Raw genomic sequence first — 20,325 nt, forward strand, 5'->3', positions numbered from 1 at the left:
AAATCTCTATCCACCTGAGGTGGGTTTTGTCAAGAAGCCCCCTCCTATATGAGTAAATGAATAGTCCCTAGCGCCCCCCCCCCCCCCCCCCATGTAGCAACCACTGTATTTTTCCATCATCCGCTAGTCCGCAAATAGGCACGGCAGGGTTCCCCCGGCGTAGGCTAGCACCGCCCAAGGAGACGACTTCCCCTTGTGGCCGCCATGAATGTCGGACCATGACCCGAGAGGAAGGCTCCTCCTCCCCCGCCACCATGAATGTCATTGCAAGTCGATTCATTGCAACATATATAGCTTTTGGTGCAAGTTATATAAGTTTTCATCCATGTTTCGATTTCAGATGTCACGTATCTACATTTCCTCGTCCAAACTGCAGCTGTCCATTTTTTGCAAAAAAAGAAAGAAAAAACATTTGCAAGTGTCCATAATATCGGCAAAATCTAGACAAATCATTGGGATCAAAAACCGTGTAGCTTGAGTGTTTAATTCATAACATGCTAGTACAAATATGAGTAATTGAGGCATTAAAAATATCTATCCACCTCAGGCGGGTTTTGTTGAGAAGCCGCCTCCTAGATGAGTAAGCCCTAGCAAAAATAAACCCTCAAAAACCAAATTGTTGCACTGTTCCTTCTCCACCCCCCCCCCCCCCCTCTCCCGTGTAGCAGCGGATGTAATTCTCCACCAATGGCTAGTCGACAAATGGGCGCGGTAGGGTTCCCCATCAGTCGAGGGCTAGGGCATGATCGGTGACGCGTTGGCTAGCACCGCCCAAGGAGAGGGCTTCTCCTTGTATCCGCCATGAATGTTGGGCCGTGACCCGGGAGGAAGGCTCCTCCTCCTTCGCCACCATCATCCCCGTAAGGGGCGAGCATAAGGGGTTTGACACGGGTTCCATCGCTACCACCATTGACCCCAAGAAGGAGGACCAGGTAAGGCCGCCATAAACAGACTAAGGAAGTGAGGTGGAGCGGCCCATTATGTTGGGTTTGGTGGGCATGTGACCTCCTGCAAGATCCGATCTTGCGAGAGGCGAGAAAGCCATGACCATATCAGTAGAAGTTATCTCTTGATAGAGGTCAAGAACATACATCTATGGCGTTGACACAATGCAGAGTGATTGATGTCAAGAGTCTTCTATCAATTGGCGCGGTTGGCCGATAGAATCCACAGGAAAAACATAATCAACAAAATATAAATAATTATTTCTTTTGTTTGCTCAATACAACTTTTTTTTAAAATATTGTTGCATATGTTTATTGCAGACATTTGAAAATATATGAATGTATTATGAAATGCAATGCAAGTATGCAACTATGAGACGAATGTGGATGTGTATAACACAGATCATTAATGTGTGATCGATGTTTGCTATGAATTTCCTGTGAAATTGATTTGGAATGCATGGCTGGCTACAAAACAAGAGTTAAATTTTAGCCCGGAAAGATCAATGCATGTGATTTTGAAGAATAAATTGCTTCCAACACTTAAGTATTGAAGGCGGTTCTGCAGCAAACCGTCTATAATACTTAAGCATTTGCGTAGTTTTCCCCTATAAACTGTTGTGTCGAGTAAATTATTCCAAGTAGTTTTCGAACCGCCTCAATGCTAAAGGTTTTACATTGTTGCTCTATTATGTACCAGTGACAATGCAATGTCCAAAAACATGCAATGTTTAAATACAAGTCTTCAGTATTGCCACTTCTTTAATTACTTCTATAATATTCCGCAAAAGGGAAACATGAGTATAATAGTTGGTTGATACCTCCGATAGTAACAAAGCCACACATGTGGGAGTGTAGAGATGGAAAGGAGGGGAGGGGGCTTATTTTTGCCCCACTATGGAGATTACTGTGGACGATATGTGGAAGAACCATGCCACCAATTTCATTGCGGTCACCACCGGTGAATTGTTGCTCGTCATCTTTGCCGAGGCTGGATAGGGTCTATCCGAGAAGACTACGATCGCATCCCCTACATTGTTCTTATCACGTCAAATATAATTTAACGAGGTTGGTCTATCACTTTCGTAGCAACGATTGATTGCATAACTACGAATAAAACAGCTCATGTGCATGGAATAGCGGTTAATGAAACCAGTTTTCCAAGAATGTTGGTGGGATACTCGTTGTAAAATAGTATTCACTCCTTTCAAATATGTGAACCCCTTGGACTTAAGTTTAAATTTGATCACAAATTTGACTAAAAAAATATGAGTTATATGGAGTAGATTTTTACGATGTATGTTGCATTGATCCACCTAGTGGTGAATAAGGTTAAAAAGGAAAGGTGGGCTGAAAGAACAATATACTCCCTCCATCCGGAAATACTTGTCGGGAAAATGAATGTGTCTAGACGTATTTTAGTTTTAGAATCCATTTTTATCCATTTCTCCAACAAGTATTTCCAGACAGGGGAGTACATTATATGGACCAGTTCATCATTAAGGCATCAACGTGAAAAGTTGTGCCTGACATAAAAATTAAATCAGTGGACAAGCCAAAGAAAAACATGGACGAAACTATTATCTATGTCGAATTTTTTTTAGAATGGCACATCAGATTACAAACCGCAACTTTCCACTTAAGTTAAATTCATTATAGAAGGATATAGCATGTTTCCCGGTTGGATAACTTGATATTTGAAGTTAACTTTCATACATTAAAGTGATTTGACGTCTCGAGTCAAAAATTGCACAATTCTCAAGCAAGTTATTTGGCAATTAATTACAGCGCGAGGCTCTATAAATTTGCTCATGCTACAGCTTGTGACTCATGAATTAATCACTCACTTTAAGGTGCTCGTAGCAAGTACTCCTCGACTGTTCCACGCAAAAAGACACGTTCTTGATTAAACTAACAGCCATGGGTCGGAGCTGGGGCGCGCAGCCACTCAAGCTCCAAAAAAAGACAAAAACAAATAGCAATTTGACAACTTGCAGGGCGGATTCATCAGCCGTCGCTGCTCTAGCTAGTAGAGCATTCATCCATGGCGCCGGGGGCGGAGGAGGCGGAGGGGGCTGGCAGGAGAGGGGTCCCTTCCCTGCTCGCCGGCGGCGGAACCGGGCAGGAGGAGCACATCGCCACCGACGTCACCCAGGCAAGCCTCCACCCCTTCCCCTGTATATCGACTCTGACGGAGATTGAGGTGGGCTGAGGGATTCAGGAAAGGCTCACGCGGAGCGGTTGGTTTGCTTCAGCTGATAGGGTGGACGCCGCTGATCGAGCTGAAGCGGATCGCCGGCAAGGAGGGGGTGGGTGCCCGCATCGTCGGCAAGATCGAGGCCTACCAGCCCCTCTGCTCCGTCAAGGACCGCGGCGCTCTCAGGTATGTAAACTCTCACAAATCATGGGATGAGATTAGATTTGAGAGCTAGTTTTATTAGTGTCGGCTGACCAAATGAGGTGGATGACACTGTTGAACTGAACCACTGACCTTCAGTAAGCCACCCTTTCTATTGTTTACAGTTGCCTAGAACACCAAAACATCTGTAAGCAGACTTTTTTTACAAGAAAATAGTGACTTCAGCTTCTGATCGGGTCTTGCTGTTGTCAGAACAGTAAAACATATGGTAAGTATTGGAATTATGAGCTTATGATGTGTCTGCTTCTTTATGTATCCTTCAGGATGATAGAAGACGCCGAAGAGAAAGGGCTGATTTCACCTGGTGTCACGACTCTAGTCGAGCCGACAAGTGGTAATTTGGGGCTAGGACTGGTGCTCATTGCTCTGAGCAAAGGGTACAGGTTCGTCGCGGTGATGCCGGGCCAGTACTCGCTGGATAAGCAGATCTTGTTGAGATACATGGGTGCTGAGTTGTTCATAACCGGTAAGATTAAGATAGATAGCATCTTGGTTGATTCCTGTCTCAAATGAAGAACAAAAACACAGAAGCTTACTTGCTTGCTTAGTTCTGATTTTCCTTGCATACCGATTTGTTTACAATGGCCAATTCCTATGATTTGTATTGGTGACTTGCTCCATTTGGTGTGAGTAAATTGGCAGATCCAGCACTTGGGTTTCCGGGGCAAGTCGAAAAGGTTGAACAACTCAAGAAAGAATTGCCCAATGTACATGTTCTTGATCAGTTCTCGAATCCAGCAAACCCCGAGGCACACATTCGATGGACTGGTACATCTCAAGATGACTTGACACATGCTGTTCATAATTAATGAAGGAGCTCTATTGTTGCAAGTTAGGAGTAGCTTTTAAAGTCGTGCCCAATTTTCAGGACCCGAGATTTGGAAGGATACTGCTGGAAAGGTGGATATATTTGTTGCAGGTTCAGGCTCAGGAGGCACAGTATCTGGTGTTGGGAAATATTTGAAGATGCAAAATCCAAATGTAAAGATCATCTGTGTGGAACCTGCAGAAAGTCCGGTTATTTCAGGTGAAATCATCAATAAAGGACTACTTCCCCCATATCCCTTGGAAATCATTAATAATGACTATTAGGGTCAGACGAATATTTTTGTAGTGTTTCTATGCTTCAAAGAATTAAACTACCAGGACATTGTGCGAAATTATATTTACTGTACAGAATGCGCACAATTACTTGGCATATAATATTTGCTACAAAGTGAAGTACTTCTCCCTTTACAGTTGTAACTCTGCTTGTTGTTAACTTTCAGTCCGTTAGTTTAACCCACCATCTTCTTTCAGGGAAAATATTTCACATGTCACCCCGAAAGCATTGTATTCATTTTTTAGGCAGCAGATAAGTGCCAATATATTGTGCTTCGTCGTATCTACATGCTTGAAACCTGTGGTGGTCCAGATAATTATATCACATGGCTCCACATATGCTTCAGATTGTGTGGTGCCAGTTATGAAGATCACCCGAACAGCATCAAAATAGTACCTACCGTGACACTGACACTGACACTATTGCCTTGCTTGTTGTCATTATTCAGGTGGGGAGCGAGGTAAGCACAAAATCCAAGGAATAGGACCAGGATTCGTGCCTGAAATCTTGGACAGCTCGATCATCGACGAGGTGCTTACCGTGACCACCGAGGAAGCAATGGTGAACGCAAGGAGGTTGGCAATGGAAGAGGGCCTGCTTGTGGGCATATCTTCCGGGGCAAACTTGGCGGCTTGCTTGAAGGTTCTTACATCACCGAGGACCAATCTGGGACAAACTTTCTTTGAGTTATCTTAAGATTTCTCTTCCTGATCTTTAGTAACTTTTGAAATCAAATATATTTTTAGGTTGCGGCGAGAGAAGAGAACAAGGGAAAGATGATTGTGACCATGTTCCCCAGCGGGGGCGAGAGATACATGAACTCTGACCTCTTTGCAGCTGTAAGAGAGGAGTGTGTTGCCATGACCTTTTGATCTCACATGCTACAAATTTAGAGTTGTTGTATGTAAAAGGTATATGTAGCTAGTTATCGTATTGTGTTGCACGACCTTGATACGGAGTTCATCTACAAGGGACCATGAATTGTTGTTAGTCATTGAATGATGTATTACCAGATCATCGATGCCACAACGGCACCAAAACAGAACATCTATGTTGTGAATTTGGTGTCCAGTTGGTTCTTGGTACATGGTACAGAACATCTATGTTGTGAATTTGGTGTCCAGTTGGTTCTTGGTACAGAACATCTATGTTGTGAATTTGGTGTCCAGTTGGTTCTTGGTGTGTGCAGAAATTTGTTTTATTTTAGAAAATTGAAGATTTTTTTTCTGTCATGTGGACTCTGCATCATAGATGCACACATCCAATATTTATTACGTCCGTCACATACCAAGGATAACAAGTTGAACATCGTCCCAGACCATGAAAACTCTACTCTCCAATAAACATAATTTTTCCTTTGATGAATCCACAGAAACAAGTGCACCGCTCGGTTCTCCCGGGGAACATATCTCGTGCACCGGGATATCTTGTGCTACCGGTGCACCCAGTCTCCGTATTTTGCATTTTACACATTGTAAAATTATGAACTTTGTGAGAATATAAATACGATACATATCTATAACAATATAATATTTTAGATACAAACTTCACAGTGCATACTTACAAACAAAATGATAAATTATGGTAAAAACCGTGGCTAATATGAATTGTACCTTCAAACCAGTCCATTTTCATTATCAGCAATGAATTTTGTCATTTTTAGTTCTTATACTATGATTTGAATATGTATCTCAAATTTTATGGGGCGATTGATTCTTATAGCTACTATAATATAATTTGTTTTTAGAATTTTTCAACATTTGTAAAATGACTAATTTCAATCGGGTGCACCAATAGCACTAAATGCCTCGATGCACCAGATATTTACCCGGTTCTCCTGTCCTTTTATTTAACTAGAAGATACCCCGCGCATTGCCGCGGAAATTCTTTACAAATTTAGGAGACATGAGAATTAAGAAAAAAGTTTAGTTGATAATGTAAGTTTAATAGCTGCAATACATATCTCACCGGGCATCAAATATAAGTACTAATGTCTAGAGACTACTCCATATCGTTCAGAACAAAAAAACATAGATAACTGTTATGCCATGGAAATTATTACACATGCACGTATGTATGAATTTATGATGATGCGGTTGTAGCTAGGCGTCTATAGTTCCAGTTAAGAAGAGGACGCTATGGCACACTACGGTAACATCAAGAAAGAAACATCATCAAGTGCAGTAGAAATAAACTGTAATCTTTTTTTTGACATAAATAAACTGCTTCTGCTGGCACATATCAGTTGGTACCGTAAGGATGACTAAATTATTACACCAGGTAGTCCGACATCAAAGCAGCCAATGTGGTGACAAATCGAGCAGCAAGGCAACAGATGTGTGGTGCATAATGAAGTTGGGCATGGCATAATAAATGGCAACGAATACTGCTTCCATTTTTGCATGTTTTTAGGCGTCAATTACTGCATGCATGCGTGTATGCACTTGATGCAGCAGTTCTCCACTGTCTATCGGACGACTATGGTGGATTGATCTAGCATATCCAATGGCTAAATTAATTTAGGTGATGTGGCTCAAGGAGAAGGCAAAGAATTCCTTGTAGTGGGGGCTAGCTATTTAGATATAGTAGATTACCATAATATGAAGAGCCGATAACCAGTGAAACAGATGTGAAGTTTGGTGGTATAGTGATTGGGAAGAAGAGATGTGTCAGCTAGGCATGACAATGAGGTCACACGTCAGGTTGTGCAATGTTGGCTCCGGAAATGTTTAGCTTCTAGGAAATTAACAATACATGGAAATTAAATTGAATAGAATTAGGCTGGTATATACACAACTAATTAAATGAATTGGTGTGCGTGACAGTAATTATACTAAACATTTATACTTTTATTAAAATAATTCAGTAGCTGTTACATTATTTATTACTTAGTTTGCAAAATTTGTAGTGTTTTTTGTTGCACTGTTTGAATGTATGCACTTCATAAAATAAACACTTGTATTATGCTAAATTTAAAACGTCTTTTGTAAATGAAAACAAGTTACATTAGCCTTCCGAAACATTGTCCCTCAGCAGGATATTTACGAAGAATCCTCTTAATGAAAAAAAGATTGAAATAAATAAATAAATAAAAGATGGTGCGACTCTCAGGATTAATTTTGTCACTCTCATGAAAATTTTCTTTGTGTATATTTGAGTGTGTATGTGTCTTCTCTATATATTAGCATTCTTAAAGAGTGTACCGTGGTTTCTAGTGTATGGTTAGGAAAGCACATTAATAGAAACATCTAAAATACATGCTTCTTATGCAAGCTTTTCATCGATTGTTAACATGATTCTTTACGCGTTGTGTCATCATATATGTCTTGCATGTTACCGTGGGTTAAGTATTCGGTTTACATTATGTGCTTAGATTGTACTTGTATTGAAATATCATGGCTTATAACAATCACTAGTGAATATAAAAAATCATCGTTTTTTCAACTATCGCATGCATATGATTTGATATACTTGTCGGAATGGACTTGGTCTCATCTAGTGTGTACAACTGCTAATTTTTTTGAAAAGGGAAATATATTAATATCGCGAAGATACCAATTACACCCAGCCTCTGCACCTACAAGATGTCTCAAGATAATCCAGGATGCACATAGCCAAAGGAGAAAAACAAAATAGAAAGGGAAAACAAAGGTCCCGCCACAACGATTAACTCCTCTCAGCAGTAGCACACCAACCACCACCAAATACAACACCCAGAAAACATAAGAGGTCTCCAAAAGCAATGCCTTCAAGAAGGAACAGTGCACAAGCGTCGTCGTTGTCTGATCCAAGATCTTAGGTTTTCACCCAGAAGGAAGTCCGAGCTCTCAAAACAATTCCTTCAACAAAGCAATTGCTAGGCACAACCAATGAAGGTCTAATCTTAGGCTTTCACCCTAAAAGTCATGACTCAGCACCCAAAGAGCACCACCAAAAATGAAATCATGCAATGCTGCCGCCCCCACTTATCAGTTTTGCTTCTGAGAGTTATCAGACACCTGGCTGAGTCCATCGCCACCAAGGCCCCGTCCGACTAACTGATTCTCAATCTCAGCCACCATGACCTTCCCCATTGTTGTCTACTCCATGGAAATTGAGAGGCTGACATATCCTATAGTATCAACAAAATCCAAAGTTTCACGTTGTGCCCTGAGAACCTTGTAGGATGATATGGACGCGCATCAAATGATATTGTCCAATATAGATCACTCTCAATAGTTTCGAAACCCGTCGATGGCCAGATCAAGGAGGGCCGATCATGACGAACATTGTCGTGATGCGGGCATAGCACGAGGACCGCCACCTTTATTCGCGGTAGCAGGCCCCCACGCCGCCCCGAACCGGCCTGCCGCTGCCTGGCTGGCCACCATCGGCACCACCACAGCGCCTACCCGGTGTCTTCAGGCCCCCAAGCACGCAATTGTAGCCAACGTCAGATCTGGACGATAACAGAGATCCACGACCATCACCTCCGCCGTCATCTGGCAGAGAGCAGTGGACACGCTGGATGCCCGCGCGATACGCTGGAGCCGAGCCCGGACATCGCATCATCGCAACGCGGTGCTTGCACATGGATCAAAGCATGCCGGCCAGATCCGCCATGGAGGAGACCTGCCCGTGGAGTCCATCGGTGTCCATGCTACCTCTTGAGCACTGTTTTGGTTTTCCCTTGAAGAGAAAAGGGTGATGCAGCAAAGTAGCGTAAGTATTTCCCTCAGTTTTTGAGAACCAAGGTATCAATCCAGTAGGAGGTTACACGCAAGTCGCCTTGTACCTACACAAACAAATAAGAACCTTGCAACCAACGCGATAAAGGGGTTGTCAATCCCTTCACGGCCACTTGCAAAAGTGAGATCTGATAGAAATAATAAGATAAATATTTTTGGTATTTTAATGATATAGATTGGAAAGTAAAGATTGCAAAATAAAATAGATTGGAAACTTATGTGATGGAAGATAGACCCGGGGGCCATAGGTTTCACTAGTGGCTTCTCTCAAGATAGCATATTCTACAGTGGGTGAACAAATTACTGTCGAGAAATTGATAGAAAAGCGCATAGTTATGAGAATATCTAGGCATGATCATGTATATAGGCATCACGTCCGCGATAAGTAGACCGAAACGATTCTGCATCTACTAATATTACTCCACACATCGACCGCTATCCAGCATGCATCTAGAGTATTAAGTTTATAAGAACAGAGTAACGCATTAGGCAAGATGACATGATGTAGAGGGATAAACTCAAGCAATATGATATAAACCCCATCTTTTTATCCTCGATGGCAACAATACAATACATGTCGTTTCCCTTTCTGTCACTGGGATTGAGCACCGCATGATTGAACCCAAAGCTAAGCACTTCTCCCATTGCAAGAAAGATCAATCTAGTAGGCCAAACCAAACTGATAATTCAAAGAGACTTGCAAAGATATCAAATCATACATAAAAGAATTCAGAGAAGATTCAAATATTGTTCATAGATAATCTTGATCATAAACCCACAATTCATCGGATCTCGACAAACACACCGCAAAAAGTATTACATCGAATAGATCTCCAAGAGAATCAAGGAGAACTTTGTATTGAGATCCAAAGAGAGAGAAGAAGCCATCTAGCTAATAACTATGGACCCGAAGGTCTGAGGTAAACTACTCACACATCATCGGAGAGGCTATGGTGTTGATGTAGAAGCCCTCAGTGATCGATTCCCCCTCCGGTGGAGCACCGGAAAAGGCCCCAAGATGGGATCTCACGGGTACAAAAGGTTGCGGCGGTGGAAATAGGGTTTCGTGGTGCTCCTGGATGTTTTCAGGGTATATGAGTATATATATAGGTGAAAGAAGTCGGCCAGGGGAGCCACGAGGGGCCCACGAGGGTGGGGGCGCGCCTCCCTGCCTCATGGCCACCTCGTTGCTTCCTTGACGTCCACTCCAAGTCTCCTGGACTTCGTTTGTTTCAAAAATAACTCTCCCAAAGGTTTCATTCCATTTGGACTCCGTTTGATATTCCTTTTCTGCGAAACACTGAAATAGGCAAAAAAAATAGCAATTTGCACTGGGCCTCCGGTTGGTAGGTTAGTCCCAAAAATAATATAAAAGTGCATAATAAAGCCCATTAAACATCCAAAACAGATAATATAATAGCATGAAACAATAAAAAATTACAGATATGTTGGAGACGTATCAGTCCACGAGAGCACCCACGCGAGACTGGCCGATGCGCCGAAGCGCTCGAGGAGCCGCCGCCGGTATCACTCGGGACGAAGGTATGATAGTGTGAGGGGCAAAAACCACCCCGCCGCCACCATCCCGGAGCTCGGCAGCGTGGCGGGAGGAGAGGGGGCGGGGACATGTGGAGGTGGTCGGTGTTTTCCCCTGACTTGCCAAATGCGGGCGACGCGGGGGCGGCGACGGTGTTCCTTTTACCGGCGGCTTTCGTGCATCGTGTACAACTGCTACTACGAGTTACTCAACTAGAATTCATCTTAAGTACCAACACAAAATTAAACATATCAAACTAGTTAAGAGGGCCTTAGTAAAGGATCACATATAGAAGATTTAAGCACTTTTCGAGTGGGGTTCACAAATGTAGCTCGATAAACTACTAGTTTCCTAATAGCTCCCTCCAAATGCAATTTTACAAATGGAAACATCAAGAAAAGTAGATTATGCAAAGCAGAAAAAGGGAGAGCGAAGGGGAATGCAAACACAACTATGTAGTTCCCCAAGTTCGGATTATTTGCACGATGTATTCATTTAGAGAGGTTTGAATACCAATTTGTAAGATCACCAAGGTCTTGGCCACCAAGGCATTTGTATCTCCTTGAGATAGCTTACCATGGGGGGCCCAATTTCGTAAACTAGATAAATGTGTGGTTACATGTAATATTCATCTTTTTTGAGAAAGGACGCCTTATTACTTAAAAGGTTTAAGCATTACACTCGGCCTCTGCATATCTGAGATGCATACAGTCATAACCAAGTCCAAGTTGCAAATAAACCAAAAAAGGTGAAATAAACGTAATCATATGGAGATTGTATAACGCCTAAGACGTAGGAGGGCCAATCCGAAGATCATTCTACCATCCATGTCGAGTAAAAGTATCCCTTGAGGTGGCCTCCAAGCATGTACACGCCTTCATAAATAGGTCTCGATTCTTCACATATTGTAGAGACGACCATAAACGAAGCGTACCGATACATCTCTAGATAACCTGCATAAGATAAGTACTTTTATTGTCAACAACCTTATCATTTCTACATAGTCAAAGTGACCAAATAACGGCAAGCGCTCCCACCCTAAGAGGAATTATAAGCCTGTAATCAATCTCATGTAACTAGTTGTCGAAAATATTAGCAACACTACGTGGAGGATACAAGCCAGAAGCTACTTGGATGACTGACAATATAGAACGAGCCAATTTGCATTGAAAAAAGTGTTTCATTTTCTCATCGTGATGACAAAACACACATTCCGTACTTCCATGTCAATTCCTTTTAATAATATTATCTTTGGTAAGAATACTCCTCGAGAAATACCATACAAAGATTTTATTCTTAAGCGGTATCTTCATCTAATCTTCTTATTGTTATCAACTGGCACCTCTGGCTGGATCAGAGCACTATACATAGAGTCTACCGTGAATTTATCATTCACTTGTAGACTCCATTATATTGCCGAGGAGGGTAGTATTTTTAACCTCAAGGTCATGAATACCCAGCCCTCCTTGGTTTGGGACGGCAAACCACACTCCATTTAGCCAGTCAATATTTCTTTCCCTCACTATCTCTTTGCCAAAAGAATCTTGATCGGAAATAATCCCGTCTATGCAAGACTCCTTTGGGTAGTTGCAAGAAAGAAATCATATATAGTACCATATTATTTAGCACTGAATTTATGAGCACCAATTTTCCACACAGAGATAGCAGTTTACCTTTCCAGCCACTTAACCTTTTTTGCAGCCTCTCCTCGACGTGTTTTCATTAAACATTTGTGAGTCTCTGGCACGTATCGGCATCCCCAAATAACTGATTGGAAACTGGCCTATCCCGCAGCCAAACAATTCAGCGTACAGGTGGGCCTCTTCTTGGGCCTTGCCAAAACAAAATTAATTTCATATTCCTCGCTTTTCTATAGGTCATGATCCATAAAGAGAATTGTATCGTTGGCATATTGAAGGATAGAAAGTCCACCATCAACAAGATGATTAACTACCCCATCAATTTAACCATCAACCTTTGCCTGCTCAATCATGATAGCTATATTAGCCACTATATTAAATAGCATGGACGATAATGAGTCACTTTGTCTCAATCATTTCTTCATTTGGAAGTAGCAGTCAACGTCATCATTGACTTTAACGGCCACACTACCTCCGGAAACAGAGCTATGGATCAAAGCGCGCCACTCCGTGGAGAAAGCTTTCATTCTGATAGTTTCTTGGAGAAAAGACAACTTGACTTTATCATAAGCTTTCTCAAAGTCAATTTTGAGGACTATCCCATTCAACTTCTTCCGGTGTAGTTCGTGAACCATTTCATGAAGGATTACCACCCCATCTAGGATGTTTCTACCTTGCATGAAAGCAGTTTGGGAAGGGCGAACCACATGGTCAGCCATCGAGTTTAGCCTAATCATCACAACTATCGTGAAGATTTTAAAACTAACATTAAGGAGGCAGATAGGCGAAAATCGAATTCGGTGCCCGGGTCCAGATGAACACGGTGAACAGTAACATCATAAAAAAAAGGAAAATAAGTAAAAAATAAATCTTTTTTTTGCTTGGAAGATGTTTGAGTGCATGATGTGGGTGCAAAATTTTATCCCGTTTGGACATCTGTGGAGCTCGTGGCAAAAAAGAGAAAACTGGCAAAAACAGTGCATGAACAGTAACCTTACTCAAAGAGCCAAATTTTGTCTTTTTTGTCGCGCACTCCTCGAGTGTTGAAACTCCACCAAATTTTGCACGAACATCATGCACACAAGCATCTTGCTTGCAAAAAAATTTGAATTTATTTTATTTTTTTTTCTATTTTTTGTGAATTTTTTATTTTGCCCGGGCTCATGTGAGCCCAAGCACTGAAACGCCGCTCTCGCAGATAGGTCTATATTGTTGTATCCTTACCGCCTCATTAACCTTAGGTAATAAAATTGACTTGTCGAAGTTTAGACAAAACAAATCTAGTTGTCCAGCATGAAGGTGACCAAATAAATCTAGAAGGTCTGGTTTGATAACCTCCCATAAGTTCTGATAGAACTCAGCTGGAAAACTATCTGGACCCGGGGACTTGTTTGTTCCATTTGAAAAACCGCCTTCTTTATCTCCTCCTCAGAGTAAGGAGTTGTCAGAAGGTCATTTTCCTCAACAGGAACCTGGGGAATGTCGTCTATGCGAAACTCCTCCATTGTAATATATTTGATTGGTAGGTAGTTCTTCACATTCAGCTTGATCATCATACCAAATAACAATGAAATAATAATATAAATGGACCCTTTAGGACATGTACTGCATACCATCTTAATTAGCTTGGGAGAGACCATATAAGTAACAACATTAGAAAACAACAATGAAGAAGTATACCAGTTCAACATGTCTAACCATAGAAATTTGACTTGTAGATCAGGCTTTATGGACCAAGCGATTCCCCGTCGTGAGATCCATGATCAACAACTGCAACATCTCGAACATATTGATCGATGAAGGTTGCTCTCTTTAGTTGGTGTGTGGCTAGAGTTGCTCCGAAATAAATACCTTCACTCCAAAAAAAAATTGTCTTAAGCGAAAACACAACCGACGGACCATCTTTTTGAAGGGTCTGATGAGAGTAAAGCCCACATTCTTTACTAGAAGGTTTGAAGGACGGGGTGGTACCATGAGATTCTGGGAGGGTATCATTCTGGGAGGGTATCTAACTAGAACACACACCCTTGGCCTTATAGTACCTGAACCTCGCCACAAGCACATCGCAGACGATGGGAACGTCAACTCCCACTAAACGAACATCACCAGCATGCTTGAAATAAATCTAAAAAATATGCGAGCACCCGTGCCAAGTATAGAACTTTAACTTGGGTGGACTGATTCCACTACAAGAATCCTAAGCATCTGAGTTACGCTCGGTGAAACCAATTTTCTAAGAGCATCTTCAACAACAGATAAAAAATGCAATCAAGACAAAAAGACTAATTTTTTGGCAAAAGATTTCTCTAACAATAGACCAAAACCTGCATGGCCACCAAATACTTTTTTGTTCCGGACCAAATAATTGCTATATGTGTGGCATACTAGCAAAAGAGCCCGTGCAACGGAAGAAAAAATACCACACTCCACTAACCCAATAACTATGACTCAAGATCCCAACAAGCAACATCCTTCATAACACATGACATCTCATCTATGTTGCCACTTATCCTTCTTCCCACCTTCGCCGGCAGTGGCCTCACAGTGCTCACACAATCCAAACACGTTTGAACGTTGTCAATCCTAAGACGTCTCTCTCCCGGTATAAGATGAGACATGCATGCGTTGTTATAGATGATTTCTTTTGTCTCCAATCCTGGTTTTGCTTAGGTGTTCATTTCCAATATGAATCGGCACCGGTATGAAAGAAAGATGGATACCGTACTCTTGATTAAGCTTCCACCCTAAATAGTATTTTAAAATAACATCATATTCAGATTTTACTTATTTTTCTACTCAAATTCCACATATAACATAGATATTATTGCGGATTGATTAAACTAAATATCAGGGGGTTTCCTACAAAAATAAAAATCTGGCTTAAAACCGACTTGCGGGTTGATTACTAGAAATGTCAAGGGGGTTTATGTAAAAGCAAAAAACTGACTTAAAATTGAGCTGCGGTTTGACTGCCAGAAACATCAGTATTTTTTGTGAAATAGCATGACGGATCAAGAATATCACCTCCCTAGGTATAGATTTGTTCTCCACTAGTACAAGGCCAAAAACAAAAACCTTAGTCCCGGGAACCCCAATGGTCCGATCTTAAATTTCCCGACGCCGAATCGCCTCCCGCAGCAACCGCTAGCCTCGCGGTCGTGCCTCCTACCATCGGGGGTAAGAGCAAGTACAATATCAGGCTTATAGCTTGCCTACATGGCAATTTTGCTTATATGGAGGAGAGAGATATGAAAAAGTGAGGGGAATGGGCTTTCACGCAAGAGTCTAGCTATATGCGGATTCCTAGGCTGATACAATAAATATGAAGAAAGAGATAGAGAGAAGATGAGAAAAGGTAGTACTCTTATAGCAAGGCTTATAGCTAACCTTATTGTATGAGTGGCTATAAATGATGGCTTTATATAACATGGCAACATTATATAGCAGCAGTTGGCTATACTATTAACCATGCTCTAAGAAGTCAAAGGTCGTCCACCACATAGGGCTTGGGACGCCACCTTTCGCAAGGGAAGTGTCACAGGACCCGCTGACGCCGCCAAGGCTCCCTTGCATGTGAAGAGGCCACCACATGACCCATCGGTCGGGGCTGCACCCCGCACGAAGAAGGCAACTATTGTGCCGACGACCCCGCTGCCGGCTATCCCTCCCATCACACCATCGGCTCTTCGAACACCGCTTGTTGTCTCGTCAACTCACCTCCCACCGGCCGCCACACGAGCATGAGCCAGCTTCACCCGTCGCCACAACCGTCGGCGTCTCCAATGTGTTCGCTGAAATGATCGGAAGGTAAGCAAATTTTGTTTTTCAGTTTTCTCATTGATTTTCTTTTCTTTTTTTGCAGGAAAACATCCAATCTATACATCTCCAATCATTGCGGTACAATAAACACTAAAAATAATAAAAATTACATCCAAATCCGTAGACCATCTAGAGACGACTACACACACTGAAACGAGCCGAAGATGCGCCGCCGTCATCGCCCCTCCCTCACCGGAGCCGGGCAAAACTTGTTAAATATAATATTGTTTAGATCACTAAATTATCATGTCATGGTTTGTTTGGATATCAGTCATGGAGTGGAGAAGAAAGAAGTCTAATTTCTACTCTCCAGGTTTTGGTCTGCTGTGAAATCGGAAAATTTTCTAAAGACCTCGTTCTTCAATTTATTGGTTTGTCGTTGGAGATGCTCTAAGCACCTGGGTGTGACGCCGGTTTAGAATAGGAGTACTTTGATCGATGGGAAGCAACAAATAAACACACACACTCTCTCTCTTCCCTAAAAAAACTCTCTCTCTCTCTCCAAACACCCGATGAATATGACATGTCAAAAATGAAAGAAAAAAATAGATGTTTTATGGCATATACAATGGTGCTATCTTAGCAGTGTCACATAGGATAATTGGTGAGGTGGAAGAGAGAGAAAACATAAAAAAAGATTTGCCTTCTCTTAATTAAGAGATGATCTCTTAGCAACAATTATCTCACCACATATTTATGGATATCTAGTTATTGGAGACAAGACTAAAAATAATCCATTGTACATCACGTTTTATTATCTTATCTAGACTAAGATTAAGGCAGCCTTATCAATCATTGTACATGAGCATTTGTCTTAAGCACCTGCATTGTCCACATGCTCTGAGGTTGCGACTCGGTAGCTATCACAAAGCCTGACACTGGACAGAAAATCCCTCGTTCTCCGGTGAACAGTCAACTGGATAGGATTGGGTTGGTACGCAGATGCAACGGGGGGCCAAATGGCGGCAAAAAAAGGACACATTCTTGATCTTTAAATTAACAACCATGGGGTCGGAGCGGAGCGGAGACTGGTCTGCGCAGGTCCAGGTACCAAAGCTCAAAAACAAATACTCCCCTGTCTCCTCCTTGATCCTTGAGTACCACCAATTTGGCGATTTGCAGGACCAATTCATGAGTTGTTGTCTGCGCTAGCTAGCTGCCCTGTCTCTTCGCTCCCGCGAGAAGCCAAGAAACAGGGGAGCGCCGCCCGCGGCGCAGCAGCAGCAGCTTCATCCATGGCGACGGGGGAGGGGGCGGACGGGACTGGCAGGAGAGGGGTCCCTTCCTTGCTCCAGGACGGCGGGACCGGGCAGGACGAGCACATCGCGTCCGACGTCACCCAGGCAAGCCTCGACCCCTTCCCCTGTACATCGACTCTGACGGAGGTTGAGGTGGGCTGGGATTTAGGGGAGGCTCATGCGGAGCGGTTGGTTTGGTTCAGCTGATAGGGTGGACGCCGCTGATCGAGCTGAGGCGGATCGCCGGGAAGGAGGGGGTGGGTGCGCGCATCGTCGGCAAGATCGAGGCCTATCAGCCCCTCTGCTCCGTCAAGGACCGCAGCGCTCTCAGGTACTGTTAGCTCGTTCTAACCAGGCTCGTTCACTTTTACAAATCTTGGGATGGTATCAGTTTACAGAGCTAGTTTCATTTCTGCTAGTTGAGCAATTTGTGAAAAGTCAACGGGGGCTAAAAGGAGCTAAATTTCCACTTATGCTAAGATTAAGGCTTCCTGTAAAGTGTAAACCATCATTTTCATTGTTTGGCTGTAGGGATTGGTGTGATAAGGTGGTGATTTCAAGAATATCTTCTTGCACTTCCCAGAATTGATCTTGCAAGTGCTGGGAAACTATGAGCTTATGTTGTGCTATCTCTTCATGTTTTCTTCAGGATGATCGAGGATGCTGAAGAGAAAGGGCTGATTTCACCAGGTGTCACGACTCTAGTCGAGCCGACCAGCGGTAATTTGGGCCTGGGATTGGTTCTGATTGCCCTAAGCAAAGGCTACAGGTTCGTCGCGGTGATGCCGGGCCAATACTCGCTTGATAAGCAGATCTTGTTGAGATACATGGGTGCTGAGTTGTTCATAACTGGTGAGATAGATAGATAGCATCAGCATAGTTGCTTCCTGGCTCAAGGAAGCACAGATGTTTGCTTGCTTGATTAGGTCTGATTGATTTTCCTTGCAACCGCTGTGGTTTGTATCTGTAACCTTGTTTCTTTTGTGTAACCACATGACAGATCCAACACTTGGGTTCCCAGGAATAACCGACAAGGTCGAACAGCTCAAGAAAGAATTACCGAATGTACACGTTCTTGATCAGTTCTCAAATCCAGCAAATCCTGATGCACACATCAGAATGACTGGTACTGTCCAAGATGACTTGACCTATGATATTCAGAAGAAAGGAGTACTTTCTTTTGATCTGTTTTTACAAAAGAAGATTTATGCTGTTTTCAGGACCTGAGATTTGGAAGGATACTGCTGGCAAGGTGGACATATTTGTTGCTGGTTCAGGCTCAGGAGGCACGGTATCTGGTGTCGGAAAGTATCTGAAGATGCAAAACCCAAATGTGAAGATCATTTGTGTGGAACCTACAGAGAGTTCAGTTATTTCAGGTAATAAAAAATCTGATGTTGAACTTCAAAACTGATGGAGTGCTTACCACGTATCCCTTGGAAATCATCAGTAATGGCTAATTAAGGTTAGATAAATATTTTGTAGTGCTTTTATACTTCAAAGTACCATACTTTTAATTGAAATGATATTTACTATAGAGAATCTGCAAAATGATTTGGTATCTTATATTTGTTGCAGAATATCCTAAAAAAAACGTTACAGAATGGAGTACTTTTCTTTGTGCAGTTGTAGCTCTGCTTGCTGCTTAGTTGTCAGTCCATTAGTTCCACTCGTTGTCATCTTTTTTTTTTTTGAGAAAATGTTTCACTTGTCATCTTGAAAGGATGCTTTCATTTGTTAGGCAGCAGATAAGTATCAATGTGTCACGCTTTCATCGTATCTTCATGATTGATTGAAACATGCGGTCCAGATAATTCTCTGGCTACACGATTGCTTCAGATTGTGTGCCATTGCTTCAGATTGCTCCATTAGTGACAGTGACACTCTGTTGACTTACGTGTTGGTATTGTTCAGGTGGGGAACCAGGAAAACATAAAATCCAGGGAATAGGACCAGGATTCTTACCTGAGATCTTGGACACCTCGGTCATTGATGAAACGGTCACCGTGACCACCGAGGACGCAATGGTGAATGCGAGGAGGTTGGCAATGGAAGAAGGCCTGCTTGTGGGCATATCTTCTGGGGCAAACCTGGCAGCTTGCTTGAAGGTTCACATCTCATATCTAATTCGACCTTTTTTTGTATTAATGGAAAATGGAGAAACATGGTTTCAGTTTTTCTTTGCATTTAAATAAATAAAAAAAATGGGCTATTAACTTCGTTTTCGGTTCTCTTGACTTTACTTCTTTCATATTTAACAACTCTTCCAAGTCAATGTATCTTCAGGTTGCAGCGAGAGAAGAGAACAAGGGGAAGATGATTGTGACCATGTTCCCGAGCGGGGGCGAGAGATACATGAACTCGGACCTCTTTGCAGCTGTAAGAGAAGAGTGTATTGCCATGACCTTTTGATCTCACATCTTATAAACTCGAAAGAGTTGTATGTGAAGGGTATATGTAGTCGGTTACCTTAATGTGTTGCAGTGGACAACATTCCTACGGAGTTTACCTTCAAGGCTGCAAGGGATCATGAATTGTTATTAGTCACTGAATGAATGCCCAGGAATGTGTTACTAGATAATCATGCCACAGCGTCACTAAGAAAGAACATATATTTTTCAATTAGCTATACAGAGCATAATTAGCATACATCCGGCCCCTGCATGATTAGGATATACACACGACAACAAAATAAAAAAAACACCAGCAATAACAAGGTCATATGGGACCAAAAGCATGCCTAAGACGAGGGGGTGGAGGGCTATCCGTAGACTGTGCCGCCACCCATGTGGGATAAAAGCATTTACAACGTGATTTGTTAGTATGATTTGGTGCTACAATATTATGAATGTTTCTTCGTGAAACACCATTTTCAATCTTGGAAACTAGCGGTCATCCC

At 42.3% G+C, this 20,325-nt stretch overlaps 2 protein-coding genes across 3 annotated transcripts; both read left to right on the forward strand.

The window, feature by feature from the left end:
• Window positions 1-2,854: 2,854 nt before the first annotated feature.
• LOC125518391 (cysteine synthase-like) lies at window positions 2,855-5,622 on the forward strand. The gene is made up of 7 exons (XM_048683249.1): window positions 2,855-3,099; window positions 3,200-3,327; window positions 3,627-3,829; window positions 4,006-4,131; window positions 4,232-4,390; window positions 4,914-5,107; window positions 5,212-5,622. Exons 1-7 carry the CDS (start codon window positions 2,989-2,991, stop codon window positions 5,335-5,337), a joined length of 1,047 nt encoding a protein of 348 aa, XP_048539206.1. The 5' UTR covers window positions 2,855-2,988; the 3' UTR covers window positions 5,338-5,622.
• An 11,431-nt stretch (window positions 5,623-17,053) lies between these two features.
• Window positions 17,054-20,007, forward strand: LOC125518392 (cysteine synthase-like). Of its 2 annotated transcripts, XM_048683251.1 has the most exons (8): window positions 17,054-17,235; window positions 17,311-17,531; window positions 17,630-17,757; window positions 18,076-18,278; window positions 18,427-18,552; window positions 18,647-18,805; window positions 19,341-19,534; window positions 19,713-20,007. In XM_048683251.1, exons 2-8 carry the CDS (start codon window positions 17,424-17,426, stop codon window positions 19,836-19,838), a joined length of 1,044 nt encoding a protein of 347 aa, XP_048539208.1. In that variant the 5' UTR covers window positions 17,054-17,235; window positions 17,311-17,423; the 3' UTR covers window positions 19,839-20,007. The 2 variants fall into 2 exon arrangements, with proteins under 2 accessions (XP_048539208.1, XP_048539207.1); XM_048683250.1 differs by having other exon boundaries at window positions 17,211-17,531.
• The last annotated feature ends 318 nt before the right edge of the window (window positions 20,008-20,325 follow it).

This window comes from Triticum urartu, chromosome 7 (genome assembly GCF_003073215.2).
Source record: "Triticum urartu cultivar G1812 chromosome 7, Tu2.1, whole genome shotgun sequence".
Classification (NCBI taxonomy): domain Eukaryota; kingdom Viridiplantae; phylum Streptophyta; class Magnoliopsida; order Poales; family Poaceae; genus Triticum; species Triticum urartu.